This window comes from Haemorhous mexicanus, chromosome 8 (genome assembly GCF_027477595.1).
Source record: "Haemorhous mexicanus isolate bHaeMex1 chromosome 8, bHaeMex1.pri, whole genome shotgun sequence".
Taxonomy (NCBI): domain Eukaryota; kingdom Metazoa; phylum Chordata; class Aves; order Passeriformes; family Fringillidae; genus Haemorhous; species Haemorhous mexicanus.
Window position 1 is genome coordinate 14,219,244 of NC_082348.1, and position 20,449 is coordinate 14,239,692.

General features: G+C 38.7%; 1 protein-coding gene across 1 annotated transcript; it reads right to left on the reverse strand.

The window, feature by feature from the left end:
* Window positions 1-3,539: 3,539 nt before the first annotated feature.
* PECR (peroxisomal trans-2-enoyl-CoA reductase) lies at window positions 3,540-20,445 on the reverse strand. The gene is made up of 8 exons (XM_059852801.1): window positions 20,292-20,445; window positions 17,122-17,255; window positions 10,286-10,451; window positions 9,528-9,609; window positions 7,891-7,987; window positions 5,629-5,739; window positions 4,898-5,009; window positions 3,540-4,775 (listed from the first exon to the last, which is right to left on the reverse strand). Exons 1-8 carry the CDS (start codon window positions 20,407-20,409, stop codon window positions 4,687-4,689), a joined length of 909 nt encoding a protein of 302 aa, XP_059708784.1. The 5' UTR covers window positions 20,410-20,445; the 3' UTR covers window positions 3,540-4,686.
* Between the last annotated feature and the right edge of the window lie 4 nt (window positions 20,446-20,449).

Here is a 20,449-nt window from a genome sequence, read left to right on the forward strand (position 1 = left end):
TGGTTCTGAGATCATGTGTCATGCAAAATCAATCTTACAGGAACAGTGTAATTGCTGATATGAAAAATAACAGTAAAAAATAGCTGACAGGAGTTGAAATAAAGTATATCAGTTATTTATCCATTCAGTTCAAACCCTGTACAGGTGACAGAAGTTGGGAGGTGTGGGGGTGGAAATTATAGAGTAAGCACATCCCAGGATAGTGTACTCAGGCAATTGAATGAAATCTGGCAGAATGGCTCTCCCTGAATCCCAGAATCAATACCTCATTGCAATGAGAGGTTCTCACCTCTTATATGTATTGCTTGAGGCTAACAAGTGCCTGTATTAGTTGACACTGGAGCCACAGCTTCTAAACACTTTAAAAAGGAACAAACCAGCCCCTTTTCAGAGCCATGCCATCATTCTCCTTTTTCTCCCAGGTTTCTTTGCCTCCTCACCACTCCTTCCTATAGATGGCATCGTATTATCACGTTTTGAATGGCATCCAGAAAACGGTAAGTTAGTGATTAATTCAATATATATTTAATCAAATGACGGGTTAACTGACAAAGGAACAAGCTGCTTGAGACAGAGCAGATAACAGAAGTCAAAATGGCTTCTTCTGGGAACTGCAGTAGGGTAAAGCTTGAGATGCCAGAATGTTATAACATGATCCAGAGTCTTTCCTCACCAGCAGTAGGGCCAACAGTTTGTTTATAAACTTAAATCCAGCTCACAAGCATTGAGGAAACAGCAGTATTATTTCAAACCTTTGCTAGTCATGTGTGCTATGCTCCTCTGCCTTCCCGTGACAGAAGGACACAAGTGACTGCATCTCAGTACTTGCACCCAATCCAAATGCACCATCACTGTAAGGCTGATGGGGAAAGAAAGGAATAGCAAATATCTTGGGGAGGACAGTCCTAAACCACTGCTGGAAGATTTACAGAAATGTAATATACACTAAGTGATCTTGGGCAGCAGTACTCATAGGTTTGTCTGCTCCAACCCCATCACTGAAGTTTATGAAGCAACTCATTTACCTTTAGGACTCAGCCATATTCAGTAACCCAGAATACAGACACTGTTGACTTTACTAATAACACAATTCCCCTAACATCTGCAGCACTTAGCCATTTAGCACAAGGCTGCTATTTGAGATGGCAAGGGGAAACTGGGAGATGCTGATTAGAAGTATATTAAATTACACTATCTTGCAAAGAGCACACTTTCTTAAAAATTTAGGGGATATTCTGTGTGACTGTTCAGAACACTAAACACAGCCATAAATGCTTGTAGCAAGCAATGGTTGCCTCCTTTTTGTTCATTTACATCTTAAAGCAGACAAGGGACCTTACTGCAGAATGACACTGCACAGACTATTCTCCCTTTAGCAAACATGACAACTGTTAATCTTTAAAGAATGAATAATTTAAAACACAGACTTCATTTTACACTAAGTAAACCCACAGAATAATCAGACTTCACTTTATGTTAAATAAATACCCTGAATGAACAATATTCTCCTTAAGAGTACAGATACAGATACAAAGAATATCTATAAAATGTAAGGCAAGTGCAGTTGACAAAAATTGACACAAGTTCCCCTTTACATTTGTGACAGCAGTGTAATTCTGTAAAGTTCTATGACACATATTCAGATATAACACCAGATAGTGGTGTATTGCAGCAGTTGGTAAGCACCTATTCATCCATCAAATGAATATCTGATAAGGGATAGGCAGAATAGGCACAGGCTTAGCCAGAAGTAAATACTAAAGCAACCAAAAAGAGATTTCTAACAGAATGGTAAATTAACTGTCATTCTAACATTCTTCTGTTTGCTTATTACAATTATACAGTGCAGCAAATGTTTACATTTCAGTGTTTGGTCAGTAAATCTTGATTCTTCCTGAGGTTCCTTAGCCCTTTTCTCACAGTTTCTTTCACCTCCCTTGTAAAATAAATGAAAGAAAATAAAGCCCTGTTCTCTGAACTCCAGATACCCCAGTCTTAAGGTCAAGGATGTTTTTGCTACCACACCCATTTCTTTTAACCTCTCAATGTCCTTTGATCAAAGGCTCTTGGCAGAGGAAGAGCATTGCTACAGTTGATATTATCTGCAGCACTACAGCAGAAACCTGAAACAGTCTTGCTGCCAGCTGACACAATACTGGGTTTCTGCAAGGCGCTGCAAAACTTTTCAAATAATTTTAATCTACATAAAAATGGACCAAAGAGGCAAGAACAAAATAAAACCTCTGTTCTGAGAATTAAACACTTCATGAAATCCATGGTGCAAGATGAAAAACACAAAAACAAAGTAAACCCCCCTGAAAAATACAAATAAAAAACAAACAAACAAAAAAAACCCCAAACAATAAAGGAAAGGCTGTGATTACTGCAAAACTGTTTCAGCAAGGGTGTTACTATCCTAACATCCGAACAATTGTGATAAAAATGTTAGTATTATGCACAGTAAGCCTCAGCTCATGAGGTAACCTTAGTATTATTACTGGGGGGAAAAAAAAGGCAAAGAAAAGCAGACAACACTGATGTGTCCCCTTCTCCTTCCGAAGATGTATTTTCTATATTTTTAAACCAGATTTACCCTTAGAGTATTCTGAGTATATTCTCCTATTGCACTAAGCTGAGCACGTTTCGGGTTCACAAAAGCTGCCTATTTCAACTTCCTGCCAGTTAAGAAAAAGCACACACAGCCTCTTCTAAAGAACTAATATACATCTTCTTAGTACATCCATTGCTTTGCTGAAAGTTGAAGAAGGCAAGGTCAAACTGTATTCAGCACAAGCAGAAAGGCTTGTTATAGTTTTACTTGTGAAGGAATTTATTAACTGCAGACTGAATCTGTCTCCCACACAGGAGAATGCTCACCTTTCTAATGTTCTCATGATTTCCTGAGGTGAATGATTAATTCTCCATCATTACATATAAACTTCCCCTCTTTATGAATATTCACACTATAGCATAGTTAAAGAGGAAATTTGCAAGATTAAAAATTGATGATTTCCAAGTTTGTACTCAAATATTTCGGTGAACATTTCTGGGATATAATAAAAGTAATCAATTCACTTCCATTTAACTTTAAAGCTACAGTGCACATGTACCACAGAAACTCACAGTCAAACATGAAGAGACAGTAAGTTCCACAAGTTTCAAGCTTGTTCACGTTTAACCTTCTTTTCCAGAATGATGTTAAGGATGTTGAAACAATGTGTTAATAAACTAAAAAATTTCACTTGAAAGCAATGGGCTAGACTTCTGGAGTTAGTTATCTAACAGGTGCATTTTGCTTCCAGGAATCCTCTTGCTGAGTACCCTGAACTAATATTTGCAATAAACAAAATATACCTTGCACAAGAAGTTTGAAAAAAGTTGGCTTTATCTCTGTACCAATTTCTCACAATCACATAAATGACTGTCCAGTTACTAAGAGGATAAAGCAGAAAGAACACACATGATGGCTCAAACTCCTCCTCCCCCCAACACTGGCATTCATTTCATTTTCATAAAAAAACAATCTACATACACCTATATAAGAACAAGTATTTTACTGAAAGACACAAAAGTCAAACTTTGCAGAGAACAAACAACATCAGACTCTTACATTCAGCCCAAAATGAAGTATTAAAAGTTCCCTTCTAAAGCAGCAACTTGATTCCAGAAATTTCATTTTTTACAGCAAACAAACAAACACAGTCATTACTTTTTTTTAATATTTGCACTAAAGTGAGCAGACATGGGAACATTTGCCTTAAAGCAAATAAAAAATTTATAAATATAACCCCTTTAAGTGATGTATTACAAGATTTCTGATTTTAAATGGCATCTCTGCATTGTTCACAAAAACCACACCTGAAGACAGTAATGAAAAAAAAATTCTGTTAACATTGTAAGACAACAAGTACAAAAGGTGTTATAGCTGGCAAATGAAGAATTCCAAATTTCTCCTTTACTCGTGTAGCATACTGCAGAGAGCACTGCAATATACACCATGGATTTTGCATGTTAAATTGTTGAATCTATACTGCTCTCCATCACTGTATTTATTATCTGCTTATTCTGTCATCAAATTTAAGTTGCAGCCAGCTTAATTCCATTATGTCATTATATCTGCAAATAATTCAAAACATTCAAAATATGATATGCCATATTTGTTTGAAATATTAATAACAGTATTCCATCTTATTTTTATTTATTTTCAGATAAATACTTACTCTGCTTGGTCTTCAAAAACATTGTTGAACACTCAGTATTTGGCTGAACAGAAACAGTGTAGAGCTAACACTGACCCAAGGGTTACTGATGCAAGTAACAGTAAAAGATTTAAATTACCTTCTCTGCAAATTCATCAAGGACAGAAGGATTCCTAAACATTCCCCCTTGGCTAGCTTCACCGCAAAATAAGTATTCTTTTTATTCACTTCTGGCTGGGATTCTTCATTACTTTATGCCTGTGCAAATGGATACTTTGTCTTTTGTATCTTTTCCCTTCCCAAATGACTGAATGCTTTCAGGGTGTTTTCAGAGAAGAGATATACAATGTAAAGCCTTTCAAAAGTTTATATTTAAAACCAACAAAAATCAAGGCACTTAATGAAGTTACATATGAGCAAAATAAATTATTACTGAGAATAAGGTCAAATCACAAAGTGAGATTATCAGCAAGGGTAAAAATTTCTTTCATAGCTTTGGTTTGAACTTGCCAGAAACAAGCTTTTTCAGCATTTCAGAATTTTTTCCTTCTGGTGGGGAGGGCCATCTGTCATGATCTGAGAAAAACAAATAGAACAATTTACTTAGTTGATTGAGAAACTATAAATTTTACTTTTATGTCCTCCCACTTCACAACTTCAGTCACTTGAAGGGCATTATTTTAGAGCCCATTTCTTACCAGGTATTTCTAGGCCATGGCCATACAAACTCTGGCCACCATCCACGACCATGGTTATCCCAGTTATGAATGATGCAGCTGGAGACAGCAGGAAACATACTGCAGGGGAGATCTAGCAAAAGAATGACATTTAAAAATCTTAATTTCAAAATCTCAAATTTTAATCTTTTTTAAACTGCTGGTAATTGTTCATTTCAAAGAAGCTTGTGAAAACTTTTACAAGCAAGAGCTAGTAACATTTTCTACTTAGTAAAAAAAACTGTGACAGCCTTAAAGCCATCCTTCCAGCCACAAACACCAAGCATTTAACAGAGGAAAACCAGTAAGCTATCACAGAACAGCATCAGATACCAAAAAAACAACAAAAAAATGTTGATCAGTTTATCAAGGATGCACATTCGTGGTGGTATAGAGCTAAGCGCTTTTAAGATACACTTTTTTCCCCCCCTTAATATTAATTAAGTCTTTCCTGCTGAAGTAAACTTTTTCAAGAAATAATGTCTACTATCAAACACTTCGGCTGTAAGAGGCAGCTGAATTAAATTTTCTGATAACAGTGACTACTGGTTAAGTCTCTCACTTGGCACAACCACACATTGGTACAAGCTTTCTTCTTTTTAAAAATTCCATCACAGTGCAAAATTAAATATTTTTTGTTCTCCATATAATAAAGTGGCTTCAAAATAGAGACAGAGAAGTAGGTGTACCAGAAGCATTCTGAAATACATTACCTCCTCAGGAACAGCTGACCTCTTGGCAGGAACCTTTGGTATGCTCTTTAACCACATCATTACACCTTGTTCTCCATAGTTTGCAACAGCAGTTTCCGAAAATACCAGTCCCTATTTAAAACAGCACAGTTAAAATTAAGTTCTCTTTGCATACATTTAAACTGATCATTCTAAAATTTGAACTTGTCATTACTGATTTTCTGTGGGACTGAACTATAAAGAGCACTTGAATACAAGTTTTTGAATGTAATGGCATAGTATAATTTATACAAGAAGGTAATTTGGCTGCTAGCCACATCTCTGTTCAAGCACAATAATTCTGATTATTCCAATTCTCTGCTGTCACTTCAATAACAAAAAAGTGGAGTATAAAAAAACTCAGACGATGCTTTGAAATTACAAGCATTTCATGTTAAATTACAGCAGGAAACTACAAAGCCACAAGAACAAGTTTTCAAAAGTTTCTTGTCATCAGCAGGAGCACTAGACTGATTTACTGTGAATTACAGAAGCAGACAGATTTCAGTCAGAATTCTGACTCTCCCTACTGAGCTGCTCCAGAAGCAGAAAAAGATGACTGTGCTTGCTCTGGTGACCACACAGTCACCAGAGTGACTGGTGAGAAGGAAGTTTTAAGAAGGAAGATAGCAATGTGAACACAGTTACATTCACCAGTTAGGACAGAACTTTTGGGAGTCAAGTTAAAGTAAAATAGCAACATTTGAATTCACCCATGAAGCATAGGCTAAGATGTTGAAGATACCTGTATAATGTGTGTGAAACTCTTCAGAATGCACACTTCCCTGTCTATGTATCCATTCCCTACAGGTTACTCTCCTCCCATAAAGCAGTAACAATTTTATATTGTTACCACAGACCTGATGGGTCCACAAAGGTGACAGAACGTGGACTTTTGTTAGCAGCATAGTAACAAAGCTAGCAAATACTTCTAAAAGAGCCAAAGCCCTGAAGTGTTTGCTTGTCAAAAATGTCTTCTGACATGTGCTATGACATCTAATCAGCATGATTCATTAGGTAATTAGCATGCCTGAAAAGTATATTCACATAATAATGCTGTCTTAATTACTTACTTCCCCAAGACTTGATAAATCAGAAAAAGCAGATAAACAGGAAATACAAGTCAGTACATCTTAACATTTAACATGTCTCCAGATGAATTGGGTCTCACAAAGGTTACATAAAAGCCTTTACCTGAATGATTAACACACATTTGCCATTAAGCATTCTATGCTCTGTCAAACAAAGCAAGCCAGATGTTTTAGGACAAGAGGCAAAAAGAATACACAGACATTCTACAAAAACAGTAGCAAGATCTTCCTAGGGATCACTTAAACAAACATGACACTTCACCTATGACACTTGCTGTGAGATAAGCTAAATTCTGACTGTAGAAGTAGCTGGACAAAGTTTATGTTTCAAGGGAGTAAATGTGCAAAATAAATTGTGGGTAACAGAGAATTACAACAGATCACACATTCTCAAATGTCATGGCTAGAGCTTCTATGTAACTTCTCTATCTGCAGCACTACAAAACATAGCTGCTCTTTCTATACAGTTATTTAAAACAACTCTACCTGCTGTCTACTTCCTCAGAAATGTGGCAGGCATATTTTAGTTGATCTGTATAGTGGTTTCCCGCCTGCATCGATTTGTTACAAAAAAAATCAAAACACACATTTTTACATATGATTTTTCTGAGAGAAGGTACACTCCAACTACAGTCTCTTTATATGCCTAAAGCTAAACTTAACATGTAGGAGACAAAGTAAAAGGCATTATGTGAGACACTCAGAGATTTTCAAAATAAGTTTGTAAACATAGGTGGAAACCATCAGCATACCTGAACCTCAAACAGAAAAGTTTTCCTGAACTCAGAAGTAATGTATTCATTACTGAAACACAGAGCATTCAATAATTTTATGTCAAGGCTTTGTAAGACAGGTCACCAACTCCTACCAGTATTATTTCATTTAGCTATAAAAAAACTAAAAAACCAAGCGTGCCAAGTCAAGGGAGAAAGCAGAAGCAATTTTATCCCACATCCTCTGACTCATCATCCAAAAGTACAAAACACTGTCAAATGGTCCAAAGAACACAGTAAGGGAATTATAAATAAACAAATATATAAATAATCCACCAACAGTTACTGGTAATAAATTTAAAAATCTGTTTTGGTCCAAAAGCTCTAACTATGAACATGTGTAATAGCTAATTTTAATCAGACCATTTGCCATTACTTACAGGAGCAACGCTGTTGATTCTCACTCCACTGTGAGCCCATTCTAAAGCTAAAGTCTTGGTTAGGTTATCCACTGCAGCTCTTGCAGCTCCTGAGTGCCTATGGAGAAAATAAAGCAAAGGAAGCATCTGTTCTCCTTAGCTAGGAGTGTCCAGTGTTGATTCTACTGCAGCCTCATTAGGGTATTCAGAGTTGTTTTCTGTGGCTGGACCAAGCATCTGGAAGAGAGAGACTCTCTAGTTTCCAAGTTTGACCATAGCCTCACTGTTTAAACAAGCCATGCTGTGATTTCCTGTCATTGCTAGAAATACTTAAAATCCCTTTCCCAATGCAACATGGGGTAAGCTACACTCCACTGCAGGAGGAGGCTTATAAAAAGAGAAACAACTGAAGTTCAAACTGCGTAAAACTACCTGTAGCTTGCACAGGTAAAGCAACACTTGGAAGAACAGTGAGTGGTCTGGAAGATTGTTTAAATCTTCTGACAATCATGATTAAAGTAAATCACTATTCAAAAATTACTGTAGGTGGATGGAGATAGAGTCATGAGAGTCAGAGTGAACTGCTACGCCTCGCTGCTGTAGGTAACCAGTCTGAAATGATTACAAGCTTGAACAAATGCAAACAAAATTACTGCAGTAACAAATTGTAGACAGTTGGAGTCAGAGAAAATGAATAAATTTAGCTGCTTTAGCCTAGCAAAAGAGACTAGGAGGAGACAGATACAATAGCTTCTCAAACAAAGGGAAAGAATAAGAAAAGAAAAACCCAAGATTACTTATTCATATGTTTAGGCCAGAAATAGATAAGCTCCAGGCACACTCTGAGGAAACATGACAACTTCTATGTTCAAAATTAATATCTATAAAAGACTTCTATCAGGTGACTTTAGGCATGAGTGGTGTCTGGACTAGTAAAGGCATATCTTTTTCAACAGTACACTTCTGCAAGAAGTTCCAATCAATTTAATTTGGAAGTAGTTTTGTCTATCCATCTATATACAATGGCTCCTTAGGAAAATTTTTTCACCATTATTCAGAATGAATTTGTTTTTCCTCTTAGTTCAACATAAATTGAAACATCTTCAGCCTATTTGCCATGACAGCTGAACCAGACACCACAGTAGAAATGCTCAAATAACTGTAGCTTCAGCACCACCGTGTGGATCTCTATATTTATTCTGTACTGTGAAGAACAAGCTAGTGAGAAAATATGCTGCTGTTCCTTAAAAATGTTGGCTTTGAAAGCATTCAACCCTGAATGAGGGCAAAGAGAGATAATGCAACACTTGCTCAAAATATATTTTTATATTTCTTCAACAGAAACTCAATTTCCAAGTTAAAAACTAACCAAACAAAAAACTAACAGCAAAGGGAGCCATTTCCAATTAAAGCCTCACTGTCAAGTCTTGCTTCATAGCCTCTTACAAACAAGTGGAGAGAGACCAGAGATGCCATCTACTGGATTAATAAGAGATCCCTACACATACAGCCAAGTGATACTCTTCCTCTCTCTTGACCTAACTACTGTATTTCTATACTCTACTGCTGCCCAGTACACACCTTTCTGAAGTGTTTAGGAACAGTTAGTACTTCTGGGGGAAAAATATAGGAAAGTATAAAAAGAAAAGATATATTACGACATTCCAGGAAAGCCATTTCTCACGGCAGCAGTAATGTTGACAATGGCTCCTCCATGTTCCTGCATCCAGGCATTGTACACTGTATGAAGGAGGAAGATAACCTATAAATATCAGAAGAAATACATACAAATGAACTTGCCAACTGGAAACCAATCTTGGAGTCCTAACTGCAAGCACACTACACATTTGTCATACTGGTTTAGAAAAACAATCTGCTCTTTGTACCACAGCCTTGCCAATCCAGAGGTGAGGCCATGAGGCAACAGGCACAGTCCAGGTAAGGCTGAAGGATTGCAAAGAAGCACTTGATGGAAATCAATTTCATGTTTCCATGTAAATTACTTTAATTTCCACATTCCAAATGCTATCTGAGAATGACATACCATACTTAAATTTAAGCCTAAATTTATATCCTTGAAGAAAGTGTTTTCCTATGTTATACACAGTGAATACAGGCCACGAAATTTGAGTGGTTTTCCTATAGTCCTTTAAATGAGTATCCAAGTCAACTAACTTCCCAAACCTGGCCTTAACCAGGAGATCATGCTTGCCTAAATGAATGTTTGTATTTATGAACAAATATAATATACCATTTAATGCAAAGCCTTGGATAAGATTCAGGAAAACAAATATCCACTGTCATGTAAGTGCATGAAAAGAAGCAACTAGGGAAACTTGACATTTCTTATCTTCTGGTATTTCTGTAAAAAACCAAAAAACAAGTAAACATAAAAAGCTTAATGTTCAGACCTTACCTGCTTTGCAACAATAGAAGGTCCCTGTCAGATTGGTGTCTATCACAGCATTCCAGCCTTTTGCACGGATGGCTTCAGAAGGACTTGCAAACTGGCCCCCTCCATTATTCACCAGGAAGTCAATCTTCCCATGCAGACTCAGTGTAGACTTCACCAAAGCCTCTACCTGAAACAGTATTTGTTAGGGTGGTATGCTGATCAAGGTCTACACCCAGTTTTGTTCTCAGACAGTATATTCTCCCTCATGCCCTTTTCACAGAAAAAGAGGAGGTCTAGCCTTCAGAGAGGCTGTAAGATTGGTAAGACAGGATTAGCCAGCCAAGAAGGACTGGGCTGTATCCATGCTTACTTAGGAGATTTTGCTGGTATAACGCATGTGCTCCATAAAATACCAGCACCCAAAGAAGAAGGGGATTTAAGCTGGCAAAGACTTGTGAAATCAAACAGACACAAAAGCCCACTACACATGACCTACTAAGAATCTCCTGATGTTTTTCAGAAGAGTGGGTGTGCTCACATGAGATCTGCAAAGAGTTCCATATAAGGCAGCTACTGTTATTTTCATCTGACCATATACCTGACCATTTTAAACAGAAAACATAACTCATCTTGTGGAGTTTTATAATCCTTATCTAGAAGTTTAGTATATTCACTACAGCTCTGACACATGAGTTGGCAATAGCCAGTCTTCTTACACAGAGCAAGAAGGTTAATTATCCTACAAAACATGAAGTCTAAAAAATGCTGGAAATACAAGTTGTTTTCTTTAGCAAAAATATTATTGCAAGATAGTAATAAGAATGCCATAGCAACAACTTAATAATTTAATATTTATCTCAAGAAACAGGTAATGGGACAAAATTATTGTTTCCTGCTTATATCATCAATCATAACTGGATACCATGCATCAGTTATTCCTACTCAAGCATAACCTGGCATCTGTGGTCAGAGAAAAACAGAAAAAAAAAATCCCCAAAAACTCAGACTGTGGAGAAATGAGAGAGAGAGAGAGAAGGAAAAGTACTAAGAATGATAAAAAGAAAAGACTGAAAACAAATTAACAAGAAAAATCCACTGAGAAGAGACATTAAAGCAACTTTTCAACAGTTGGACAAAATGTATGTTATATGTTATAGCATATCAATTCAAAATGGTTCATATGCTGCACTTAAGGAACTGTTGTTGTTCCTACGTGTTGCACCATATTCTCAGGAAAAAAAAATTAAAAACCCAACAACAACAAAACCGTATCAGTTCTGCTTTCTGAAAGCCAGGAAAGGCCAGAGGGCTCTCTAGTGCCAGTTTAGATGGCTCCAACTGTAGCAATCTTCACAAAGTCTTCTGTGCTGTAGAAAAGTATCACTGCAGTGCTTCTCCCAGTTACAATAAACACCGTGACTGCAGCCAGCAGCCCAGGGAGAAGGAGGGTCTGGTAGAACACATTTAAATCACAGTGACTACAAAAGAAGATTCTTTTGTATTGCTATAAATAAAATATCCACTTAGAAAGAACTTCTTAGAAAAGCTATTAAAGACTCTCTTTGGAAAAAAGCAAAGCTGCATGAGGTAGAGCTACCAGTTTAAGACATTCTTCTGAAAAAGACAGAAAAGAACAAAATCAGGCACTTCAGACATAACCAGAAGATTGGAACACTGCAATAAGGAACTTTTGTGTGTGACTGCAACTTAGATGTATTAGTTACATACTTACAGAGAACTGAGATGACAGCAGTCACTGACTCAGGGAAAAGGGACAAATGTCCACATGCATTCACAGGTCACCCCGAGTCAGCAAAACACACAGGTAAACAAGCCACTACAGAGTTGTAGAGATTTGTGATTTGGTGGCTAGAACTAATAGGCATTCTGGCACAGTGGTAACAGGTATTTTTACTGTGTTACTGCTGTGTTATTTAAAAGTACAACAACAGGAATCTCTTATCCACAACTCCCCACCAAGCCACAGTCTTTCACGACAGGCTTCACAGAGACAGGCATTAAGTATTTATAAGCCAACTGAGCCCATGCTAAGCTACAAAGTTTATTGGAAAGCAAAGCTGCTAGTGAGCTCAGACACAAGGTATGTGCTAAGTAGCACTGCACTGAGTCTGTCTGAAGTAGTCTTGTTGATGCCCAGCTGACAGATTTTACCCAGGGGTCTGGTCCAGCAGCAGGTTCTGCTGCTGGAGTTCAAGTATGGAAAGGAGACATCGTGAACAGAGTTCTGAATTGTTGATTTCAAGAACAGCCATGGCCTACCAGAAGTACAAAGATTTATCTTCCACTTACCTAGACGTGTAAGCTTCTACTTATCTAGGAGCCAGTTAAAGAAATGTTTGTCCACAGAGTATAGCAAAAAGGCTTTACAAGTGTAAGGATTTAAAGAGCACGGCTGCCTGTCTCAAAACACTGTCAAGGCCACAGAAGGAACTCACCATAAGATGATAAGCCACCAAAGCAGGAACTTGAGAGAAGCACAGAAGGGAGGAATTTGCAACAGGAAAGCACTAATTCCAGGCCTAGCAGAGGTAAGATCAGGTCAGAACATCTTGGTTAATGCATCTGGACAAAAGTGCCCACTGTGGCAAACTGTGGGAAAGGAAGCAACTGCTCATGCACATCACCCCAAGTTATGAGGATGGCACCTGTGACCACCCCATGGGTACTTGAAACTTGGCCAGTGTGAAGGTGGCACCCCCAGGAGACTGACAGGACACTGCTGCATCCATGGCTTGTGACTATCATCTGCTTGGTCTCTGTCTCTCTCAGTCTCTCTCCCTCCCTTCCTCCCCTTAATTCAGGCATTCATTCCTCATGTCTTGTCCCTGTCAACAGATTTTGCTGTAGCTCAAAATTCAAGACACAAAAAGAGATAAATAAAGATACACATGCACACAGAACTGTCTGGTTGGCATCTCAGCAAGAGCAAACTGATCTGCTCTCAACAAATTATGAGGGCAGTGCCAGGAAATATGCAAACAATGAAAATCACTTCAGTTTCATAATCACTAAGAAGCAACATTTATCATTATATACACTCCAAAGCACAGGAAAAGGGAACAGGTGCACAATCACTGCTCCAGGATAAGGCTCCATGACAGAATATAGAAATATATTCTGATGACAGAATAGAGAAACCTCAGGTCCTCTTATCCCAGAGCCCTCTACTCTGCCATTTAAAAAAATAAACCAGGTTTTTTTATCCTTTACAGAACACTCAATGGAAAACTAGTCAAAGCAGCAGCAAACTCATGACAAAAAGAAGCCTGACAGGTTATGCAGTGGATCAAAATCCTCCATCAAGCAGGATTATTTCTTGCACATTAAACAAAAAGTAAGCTTTGCTAGAAAGCAAAAGGGTTTCTGAGGATGAAGATTTAGAGACTTAAAAATGTGAATTCATTAAGATATTCCCATGATACTTGCCATCAAGCTTCCACAGTAATTAATTCACTGCACCTTCTTTTCCTCTTCCTAGGCCAGAAAGAGCTCTAACAAACATCCTGGACTACATGATGAGGGATGAACCTTCTAATGCTTGAATTTCACAGATCCAAACTAGAGGCATGAACCGTGTCATCTTCAAAGCAGGCCAGTTACTTTAAGATTTGCAATAGGAGGCAAAAAATAATCTTCTGGCAATTTGAAAGCACCTTCATCTTCCTTAAATTTTCCCTATTCAAACTCCCTCCCTCCAGTTTATAAAATGCAAACTAGGAAAAAATTTATAGCAGCCTTTAGAGAAATGCAGAAGAACTGATCAAGAAGGAAGGATTTAAACAATGGCATTCTGTAATAAGAAGAAATGGCTGATCCTACAGGTGATCAGGGTGGCTTCCTTTGAAAAAAAGATTTACTCTTAAAAAGACTTCAGTGAGATGTCAAAGAGAATGATACATGAATTATGTAGTTCTTCAGGAAACTTCCTGGGCTTTGAAGCTTGTGATAGATCACTTCTGACATCTAAGGGAGCCTGAACTCCAAGGTTGGTTTTTTTTTTTCTTGTTGAAACATTTATAATGTTTTTCTCCTGCACATGTTCTCTGGTACCTGGTATAAGAGCTAAGAAGGATGAAGTGATTCACACAGAATTCTTGCAGAGGCTGTTCCTCTCTGCCCAACAGTGTGTCCCCGTGATTTCTGAGGTAAATACTCTTCACTAAGCTGAAAGCAAACAATGAGTTGTAATGTTGTTAATGAGGAGCACACAGAGCCAACACAGTTGTAACTAGTCTCACTTCTTTTGTGAGGGAAACCAAAAGTTGACATGGCCTCCCATCCCCTCCTCTACTATAACAGGAAGCTCCTCCTGTATTTGTGAAAATACTGAAGTGAGTTATATTACTGTGTTACCTCTACTCAATATTTGCCTCCTAGGCTAGAAAAATCCTTAGCGATATCTTTTACTGATTCCTGTTCCCATGACTCCAAGTCCCAGGCACTAAATTTTAAGTTAAGAATGGAGTAGGTTTGGAAAGTAGATGTACAACACTCTTTGAATCAAAGTAAAAGCCCAAAGGTACTTTTCCTCTAGTTTCCACAAGGCAAGCAAGTGCAAATTAGGAAAAAAGTACTTTTCACAATTGCTGCTCTAGGAGACATAATAAATAAGGAATAGTAAGCAGTGGGATGTGGAAAACCTGCCATACACCTCAGTTGTGACTGAGTTTTTAGCAGTGTAAGTTAACAATTGTTAATTTATCTAATTTCAACTTACAAATCAAAGTACCTAAATGAAAGGAAGCACTCTCCTCACTACAAATTTGAGACCTGAAAACACAAATTTCTGGTCCAACAGTAAATTTAGAAATTAAGTAACACGTGGTCAGGATATAGCAATCTTTGAGAATCTCAGCATTAACAGAAGAGAACAGAGCCAGAGAGGCTCAGGTTAAAGAACAAAAATCAAAGGATGTCTCTAACCAATAAAATATCTGGTCTTGGAGATGGGCATCTGGAATGGAGAAATATTTACCAGGTACACAAGTTCTTATGTTAACATGCAACTGCATTCCTTATTCAGATTGTCAGCAAAAGGCTTATGACATTTTCATAGTATTTTTTTCCTAAACAGGACTTCAACAGAAATAAATAAGAGCAGTTGCAGAACTGAAGTGAGTGAAACTGTAAGACTAAATCAATGACTGAAAAGTTCAAGACAAGAGTTTAATTTGCTCCTCTGAAGCCTGTCTTCAATAGAAACAGACATGAAAGGACAATGGTTGAAGAGAACTTCCACTGATAGGAGACATCCAATAGAAGCTTCACAAATATCATATGAAAAGTTCTAGGAAAGTTCTGGTGCGTCTGTAAATGGGGAGAGTTTAAATTGGAAACAGGACAATTTTATGATAAAACTGCAAAGTAATAGCAAAGACAGACGTTTCTTCGAGTATCAGTATGGCTACCCATACACAGAACTCTTTACACAGCATCATAAAGGAGGCTTGAAAAACACCTTCAAAAATTTTCAAAGCCACTTAACCCTGTTTTGTCAAATAGGTATTTAGCCACACTTAAGAAGGAAACAAAGAAGGAACCCCAGATTAGTGGAGATTACCTCATTTCACCATCCAAGCAAGCCCCAAACCATCTCACAAAACGCTGTAGTTCTCACTAATCAATTTCAGACTGATATAGAAATGATTCACCTGTAGAAGGTTATTAAGCATGCCAGAGTACTTTCTGCAAGAAACAGACCTGAAAAAAGCTTATACCTTTTTTCCTCCTTACCTCTTTTCTTTCCTGTAGCTTTAATCATGCAAGTTGCCCTCTGACATCCGCCATAACCTATTATGTTGCACTGCTGATGCCAGTAAATACACACCCTAAAATTCACTGGTAGGTGAAGTGACATACTGCACAGCCCCAGGGTTCCTCTCCTTCAGGAGAGAAAGTCTGAGTAGATCACTATAAATATTTTATGGCATGAACTGTTCCACAAGGGAAGAATTTTAATTTTTATTTGTTTTATGGCTATATCTTAGGATATTTCCAGAATCCTTATAGCTACTGAAGGTCATTAATATTTAGGTTAAGAGAGACTTTGAGAGGTTTAAAAAAATGCAGTAATCAGTGGTTACTGGAAGATTTTCTAGCTGTTTTCAAAAACTTAAAAATCCAACCTGAAGTTGGACTTTTAAATATTTAATTACAGAGATAAAAAAAAAATAGGAGGTGCATGCAGACTTCTGAAGAACCTGGATTATGTACTTTTGCTCTTGATGTTCCATTTTTTGTAATATGAAGAAAAAAATTAAAAATCAACTTGAATAGTAGCAGAGTTTGCAATGAGGCAGACCTCAAACTGTAACCAAAATTTCTGACATGGCTAAAATATTATATATCTGTGGGGTTTTTTGTTTTACTACAAGCCAAACTGACAATGCAGGGCACTTGTGTCAAGCCACAAGCATTCAGATTCCATGCTATGCCTTCCTGTTTGAAGGAACTATTCTGAGGTCTCCAATCTTCACAAGTTTACACCCCCTCACTTCTGTCACAGCAATGTGACAAAGAATCATGCTCAGTGGGCTCTGCCTCACTGTGGAACATGCCAGTTCTGAGGCCTGTGTCTCCCAGAAATATCTGAAATACGTAAGCGTGGTCAGAAAAATATTTGCCAATATTTACAAATGCTTTTTTGCTTAGGTGGCTAACAAAGATCTTCCCTTGAGAAGCACACCTATCCAGATCAATTTAACTGATCTCTGCTCCACCTTTCCCCTGATCTAAGCTACTTTTGAGAAGTCCAGAAATCTTTAGAGATCTGAGAATTTATATACACAATATGCTTTCGATACATTAAGCTCCAGAACAGAGTCAGTAATCTTCACCTCTTCTTCTTTGCGGATATTGCACTCCATGGGGGTCACTTGGGCAGGACTCACGGAGGCCAATCTGTTGTTGAGCTCTTCTGCTGCAGCTTTTAATCGATCAAATTTACGAGAGGCAATGACAACATTGCAACCTGTGTGTGGAGACAAAATGAAACATCATTCAGCTAACACAATATTGCTATTTTTTAGTAACATCATGGAGATATCTTGTAGGATGTGCATTTATTAGTCACTGACTAGAAAATACAGTGTTGGAATTCTTGCAAGAGAGAGAAATACTGATGTCAGATGCTTCTTAGCAACAAGATCCCTCTGTGCCAGGAAAAGAGCAATTAAAAAAAATGTCCACAAGATTTCCTCTCCTTCTTGCAGAAGGGAAGATAACCTGTGAGTTGCAGAGTCAGCAAAGCAGCTTTCAGACATCACTTCTGCTGCTTCTGCTCACAGCTGCCTCATTTATCAATTAAGTGATTTAAAGATGTTTCAGCAGGTCTTGATTACAAAAATGCTTACTCTTGAACTACAAAAATAATCTTCTTGTACAACTGGCTGGGATTTTGACTAGCAGTGAGTAAATGTAATGGTCTATTTTTTAACTCTACAGAGACTGAAGGAAAGGATAATAGCCTCACAAGATTAATCCCTATCTGCAGTCTACAGACAGCGGGAACAGAGCCCTCCCTGTGGCACTGCAGAATCCTAGCTGCAGAAAGGAGAGAAAAAAAATAAGGCAGGAGTTCAAGTACTCCTTTTTTCAGCATTTGGAAGGCAGAAGGGTTCATTCTACAGAGAAAAAACAATGCAGGTGCCAAATTTAAGTCCAGCACTCACACCACAACCAGTCTAATTTCTTCTGTCACACCAGTGGACTCAGGACAGCTTTAAGGCTTCAGCAATTGCTACTACACAGACTAAACCAAAGGACACGAAATTAATTCCTAGTGCAAATCCAGCAGGCAATTTCATGTAATGATAAGCAAATGGATAAGCAAATTACTAGCCAAGCAGGCAAGGTCTTGCTGCCAGTTTGCTCCTTTCATCATCTTAGCTTTTCAGCAGAAGTAATCTCTTCTTAATATCAGGTCTGCTGCTCATCTGCTTTAATACAAAACATCCTCAACCAGCCAAAAAAAAAAAAAAAAAAAAAAAGGGAAAAAGTTAACATCTTGCCAGGTGTGGGTTTTTTTTTTTTCCCCTCTGTTGCAGAGTGGAATTTGGCCTCTCATGTGATCAAGCAAACACTAGAATCAACTCAGAATAACTAGGGGGAGGAAAGAGCAGCAAGCTGTTCATTTGACTCAGGCAGTCTTGTGAAACTATATATTAAAAAAAATACTTAAAATACAGGAGTTTGATTCTACCAGGGGGAAGCTTTATAACTACATATCCTTAGGAATAGGAGCTTCACCTTTAATTAGTGGTCATCTTAAAACAACACATACAAAGTCAGTAGTTTCTGAGGTCTCCTGTTTTTTTTTTTTTAAATTAAGAACTCCATTCACTTGCACAACCACCTAACTAAAGGAAAGTTCATAAAATGCCACACACAATTACCAATTAACACAAAATACTGAATCACAGTAGCCCAGTTGTATTTACCAACTTAAGTGCTTATTAATACACACATTGATATAGAATAAGGTCCAGTAAGAGACTATATTTTAGCTAGATGCACTAAGTGGGGGAGGGAGAGATTCTAATCACTGAAGAACATTTGGTACACACTGTGCAAGCTGACAGCATCACTTAATTTTCTTCACAAAGAATGACCAGATCATTTCCTGATAGGGTCAGGGAAAAGGGCACAAGTTTCCAGATAAAAGGTTTAAATTTGTCCAAAAGGCCTCAAAGGAGACTGGTAATATAAACAATGTATATCATGACTTGCATTATGTGTCACTGCTCTCATGCCTGTAAGAACCAGTCCCCCTTACCTGAAGTGCAGGGTATACATGGAAATATCTCCTGATCATCATCACCTTATCAGGAGTAACCAGCAAGTCTACAGGTAAGGAAGGTTACTCAGTCAGACTAAAGCCCTGTATAGCTCTTTCTCATTTTTTTCTCATGTGCTTTGTGTAGATTCGTTTTCTATTGTGTTCTATTTAGGCTGTTACGGACACACTTTTGTTATTGTATTTTGCTTGAGAAAAACAGCAAAGATCAATTTAAGCACAATTTTAAGATAACTGGGTAACATCACCAACCAACAGCGTGATGATCCTTAAAACGTACTTCTTTAAAGTAAAGAAAAAAAAAATACTCAGTCCCCCAGTAATACAAAGGTAACAGAACTAATCCTCCATTCAGCTCTACAAAGCAAGTGGAAAGCTGCAGCAGAGAGGCCAGGAGAGGCAGAGATGTCTCCCAGCACAGCCTTAACAAAGAAAGCTCTTTACTATGCAGTGCAGTGGTGCACATTCCAGCAACGCAAACCACGGGAGGTGACACCGAGAGGTGTAACACTAGCGCTGGTATTCTGAAGGCGCTAAATCTAATCATGACAATAAACTACCCGAACCCAGGCTAATGCCGATGATCCCTAGCAGAGTTGAAATCTGCAGGAAAGGTGTTGCAAAGTGGATGTAGGAGTCATTCCAACCCCTCATGGTCTCATATCAGACAGTCAGGAGACTGCCTTTCACTCCAGGTTTCACCATTTCTCTGAATTCAGAGTGGAAAGAAAAGCTACGCCGTGCATCACGAAGACGTTCGTCAGTTTCAGGACGTTCCTGAAACCGCAGACACTAGGAGAAACACCACGTCTCTAAGATGTTCCCGTGCGGGCAGCAGTTTAAGGATACTGCTCTGTAAGAATCAAGGTTCAACAACCTCGTAAATCCTCCAGAGAACTCACTGAAGGGAGAGTCTGAGAGAAAAGGTCCTGGCTTAACATAACCTCGCTGACCTCTGTGTTTAAAACAGCGAGTGTTTTGCGGGCCAAAAGGCACAGCCCTACACCAATCTCACCTCGTACCTCTTGCTGACCCTGCCCCAGTGTCCCACCCACGGGCTCCTGGCACCGTCCCCGAGCGCCGTCGGGCCCCGAAAGGCAGCAGAGCCCGCGGGCACTTCCTGACGGCCCCTCCAACTCCATCCGCCCTCCCACCACCCGCCTGGCCCCGCTGCTCCACCGGGGCTTTCTGCGGAGCCCGCCCCGCGCCCACCTAGCGCCAACAGGTCGGCGGCGATGGCCTTGCCGATGCCGGTGCCGCCGCCGGTGACAATGGCGACCCGCCCGCGGAACAGCCCCGCCGCCAGCAGCCCTCGCCCCGGCGCCGCCATCTTCCCCCTCCTTCCCTCCCTCCTGCCCGCCTCGGCCTCA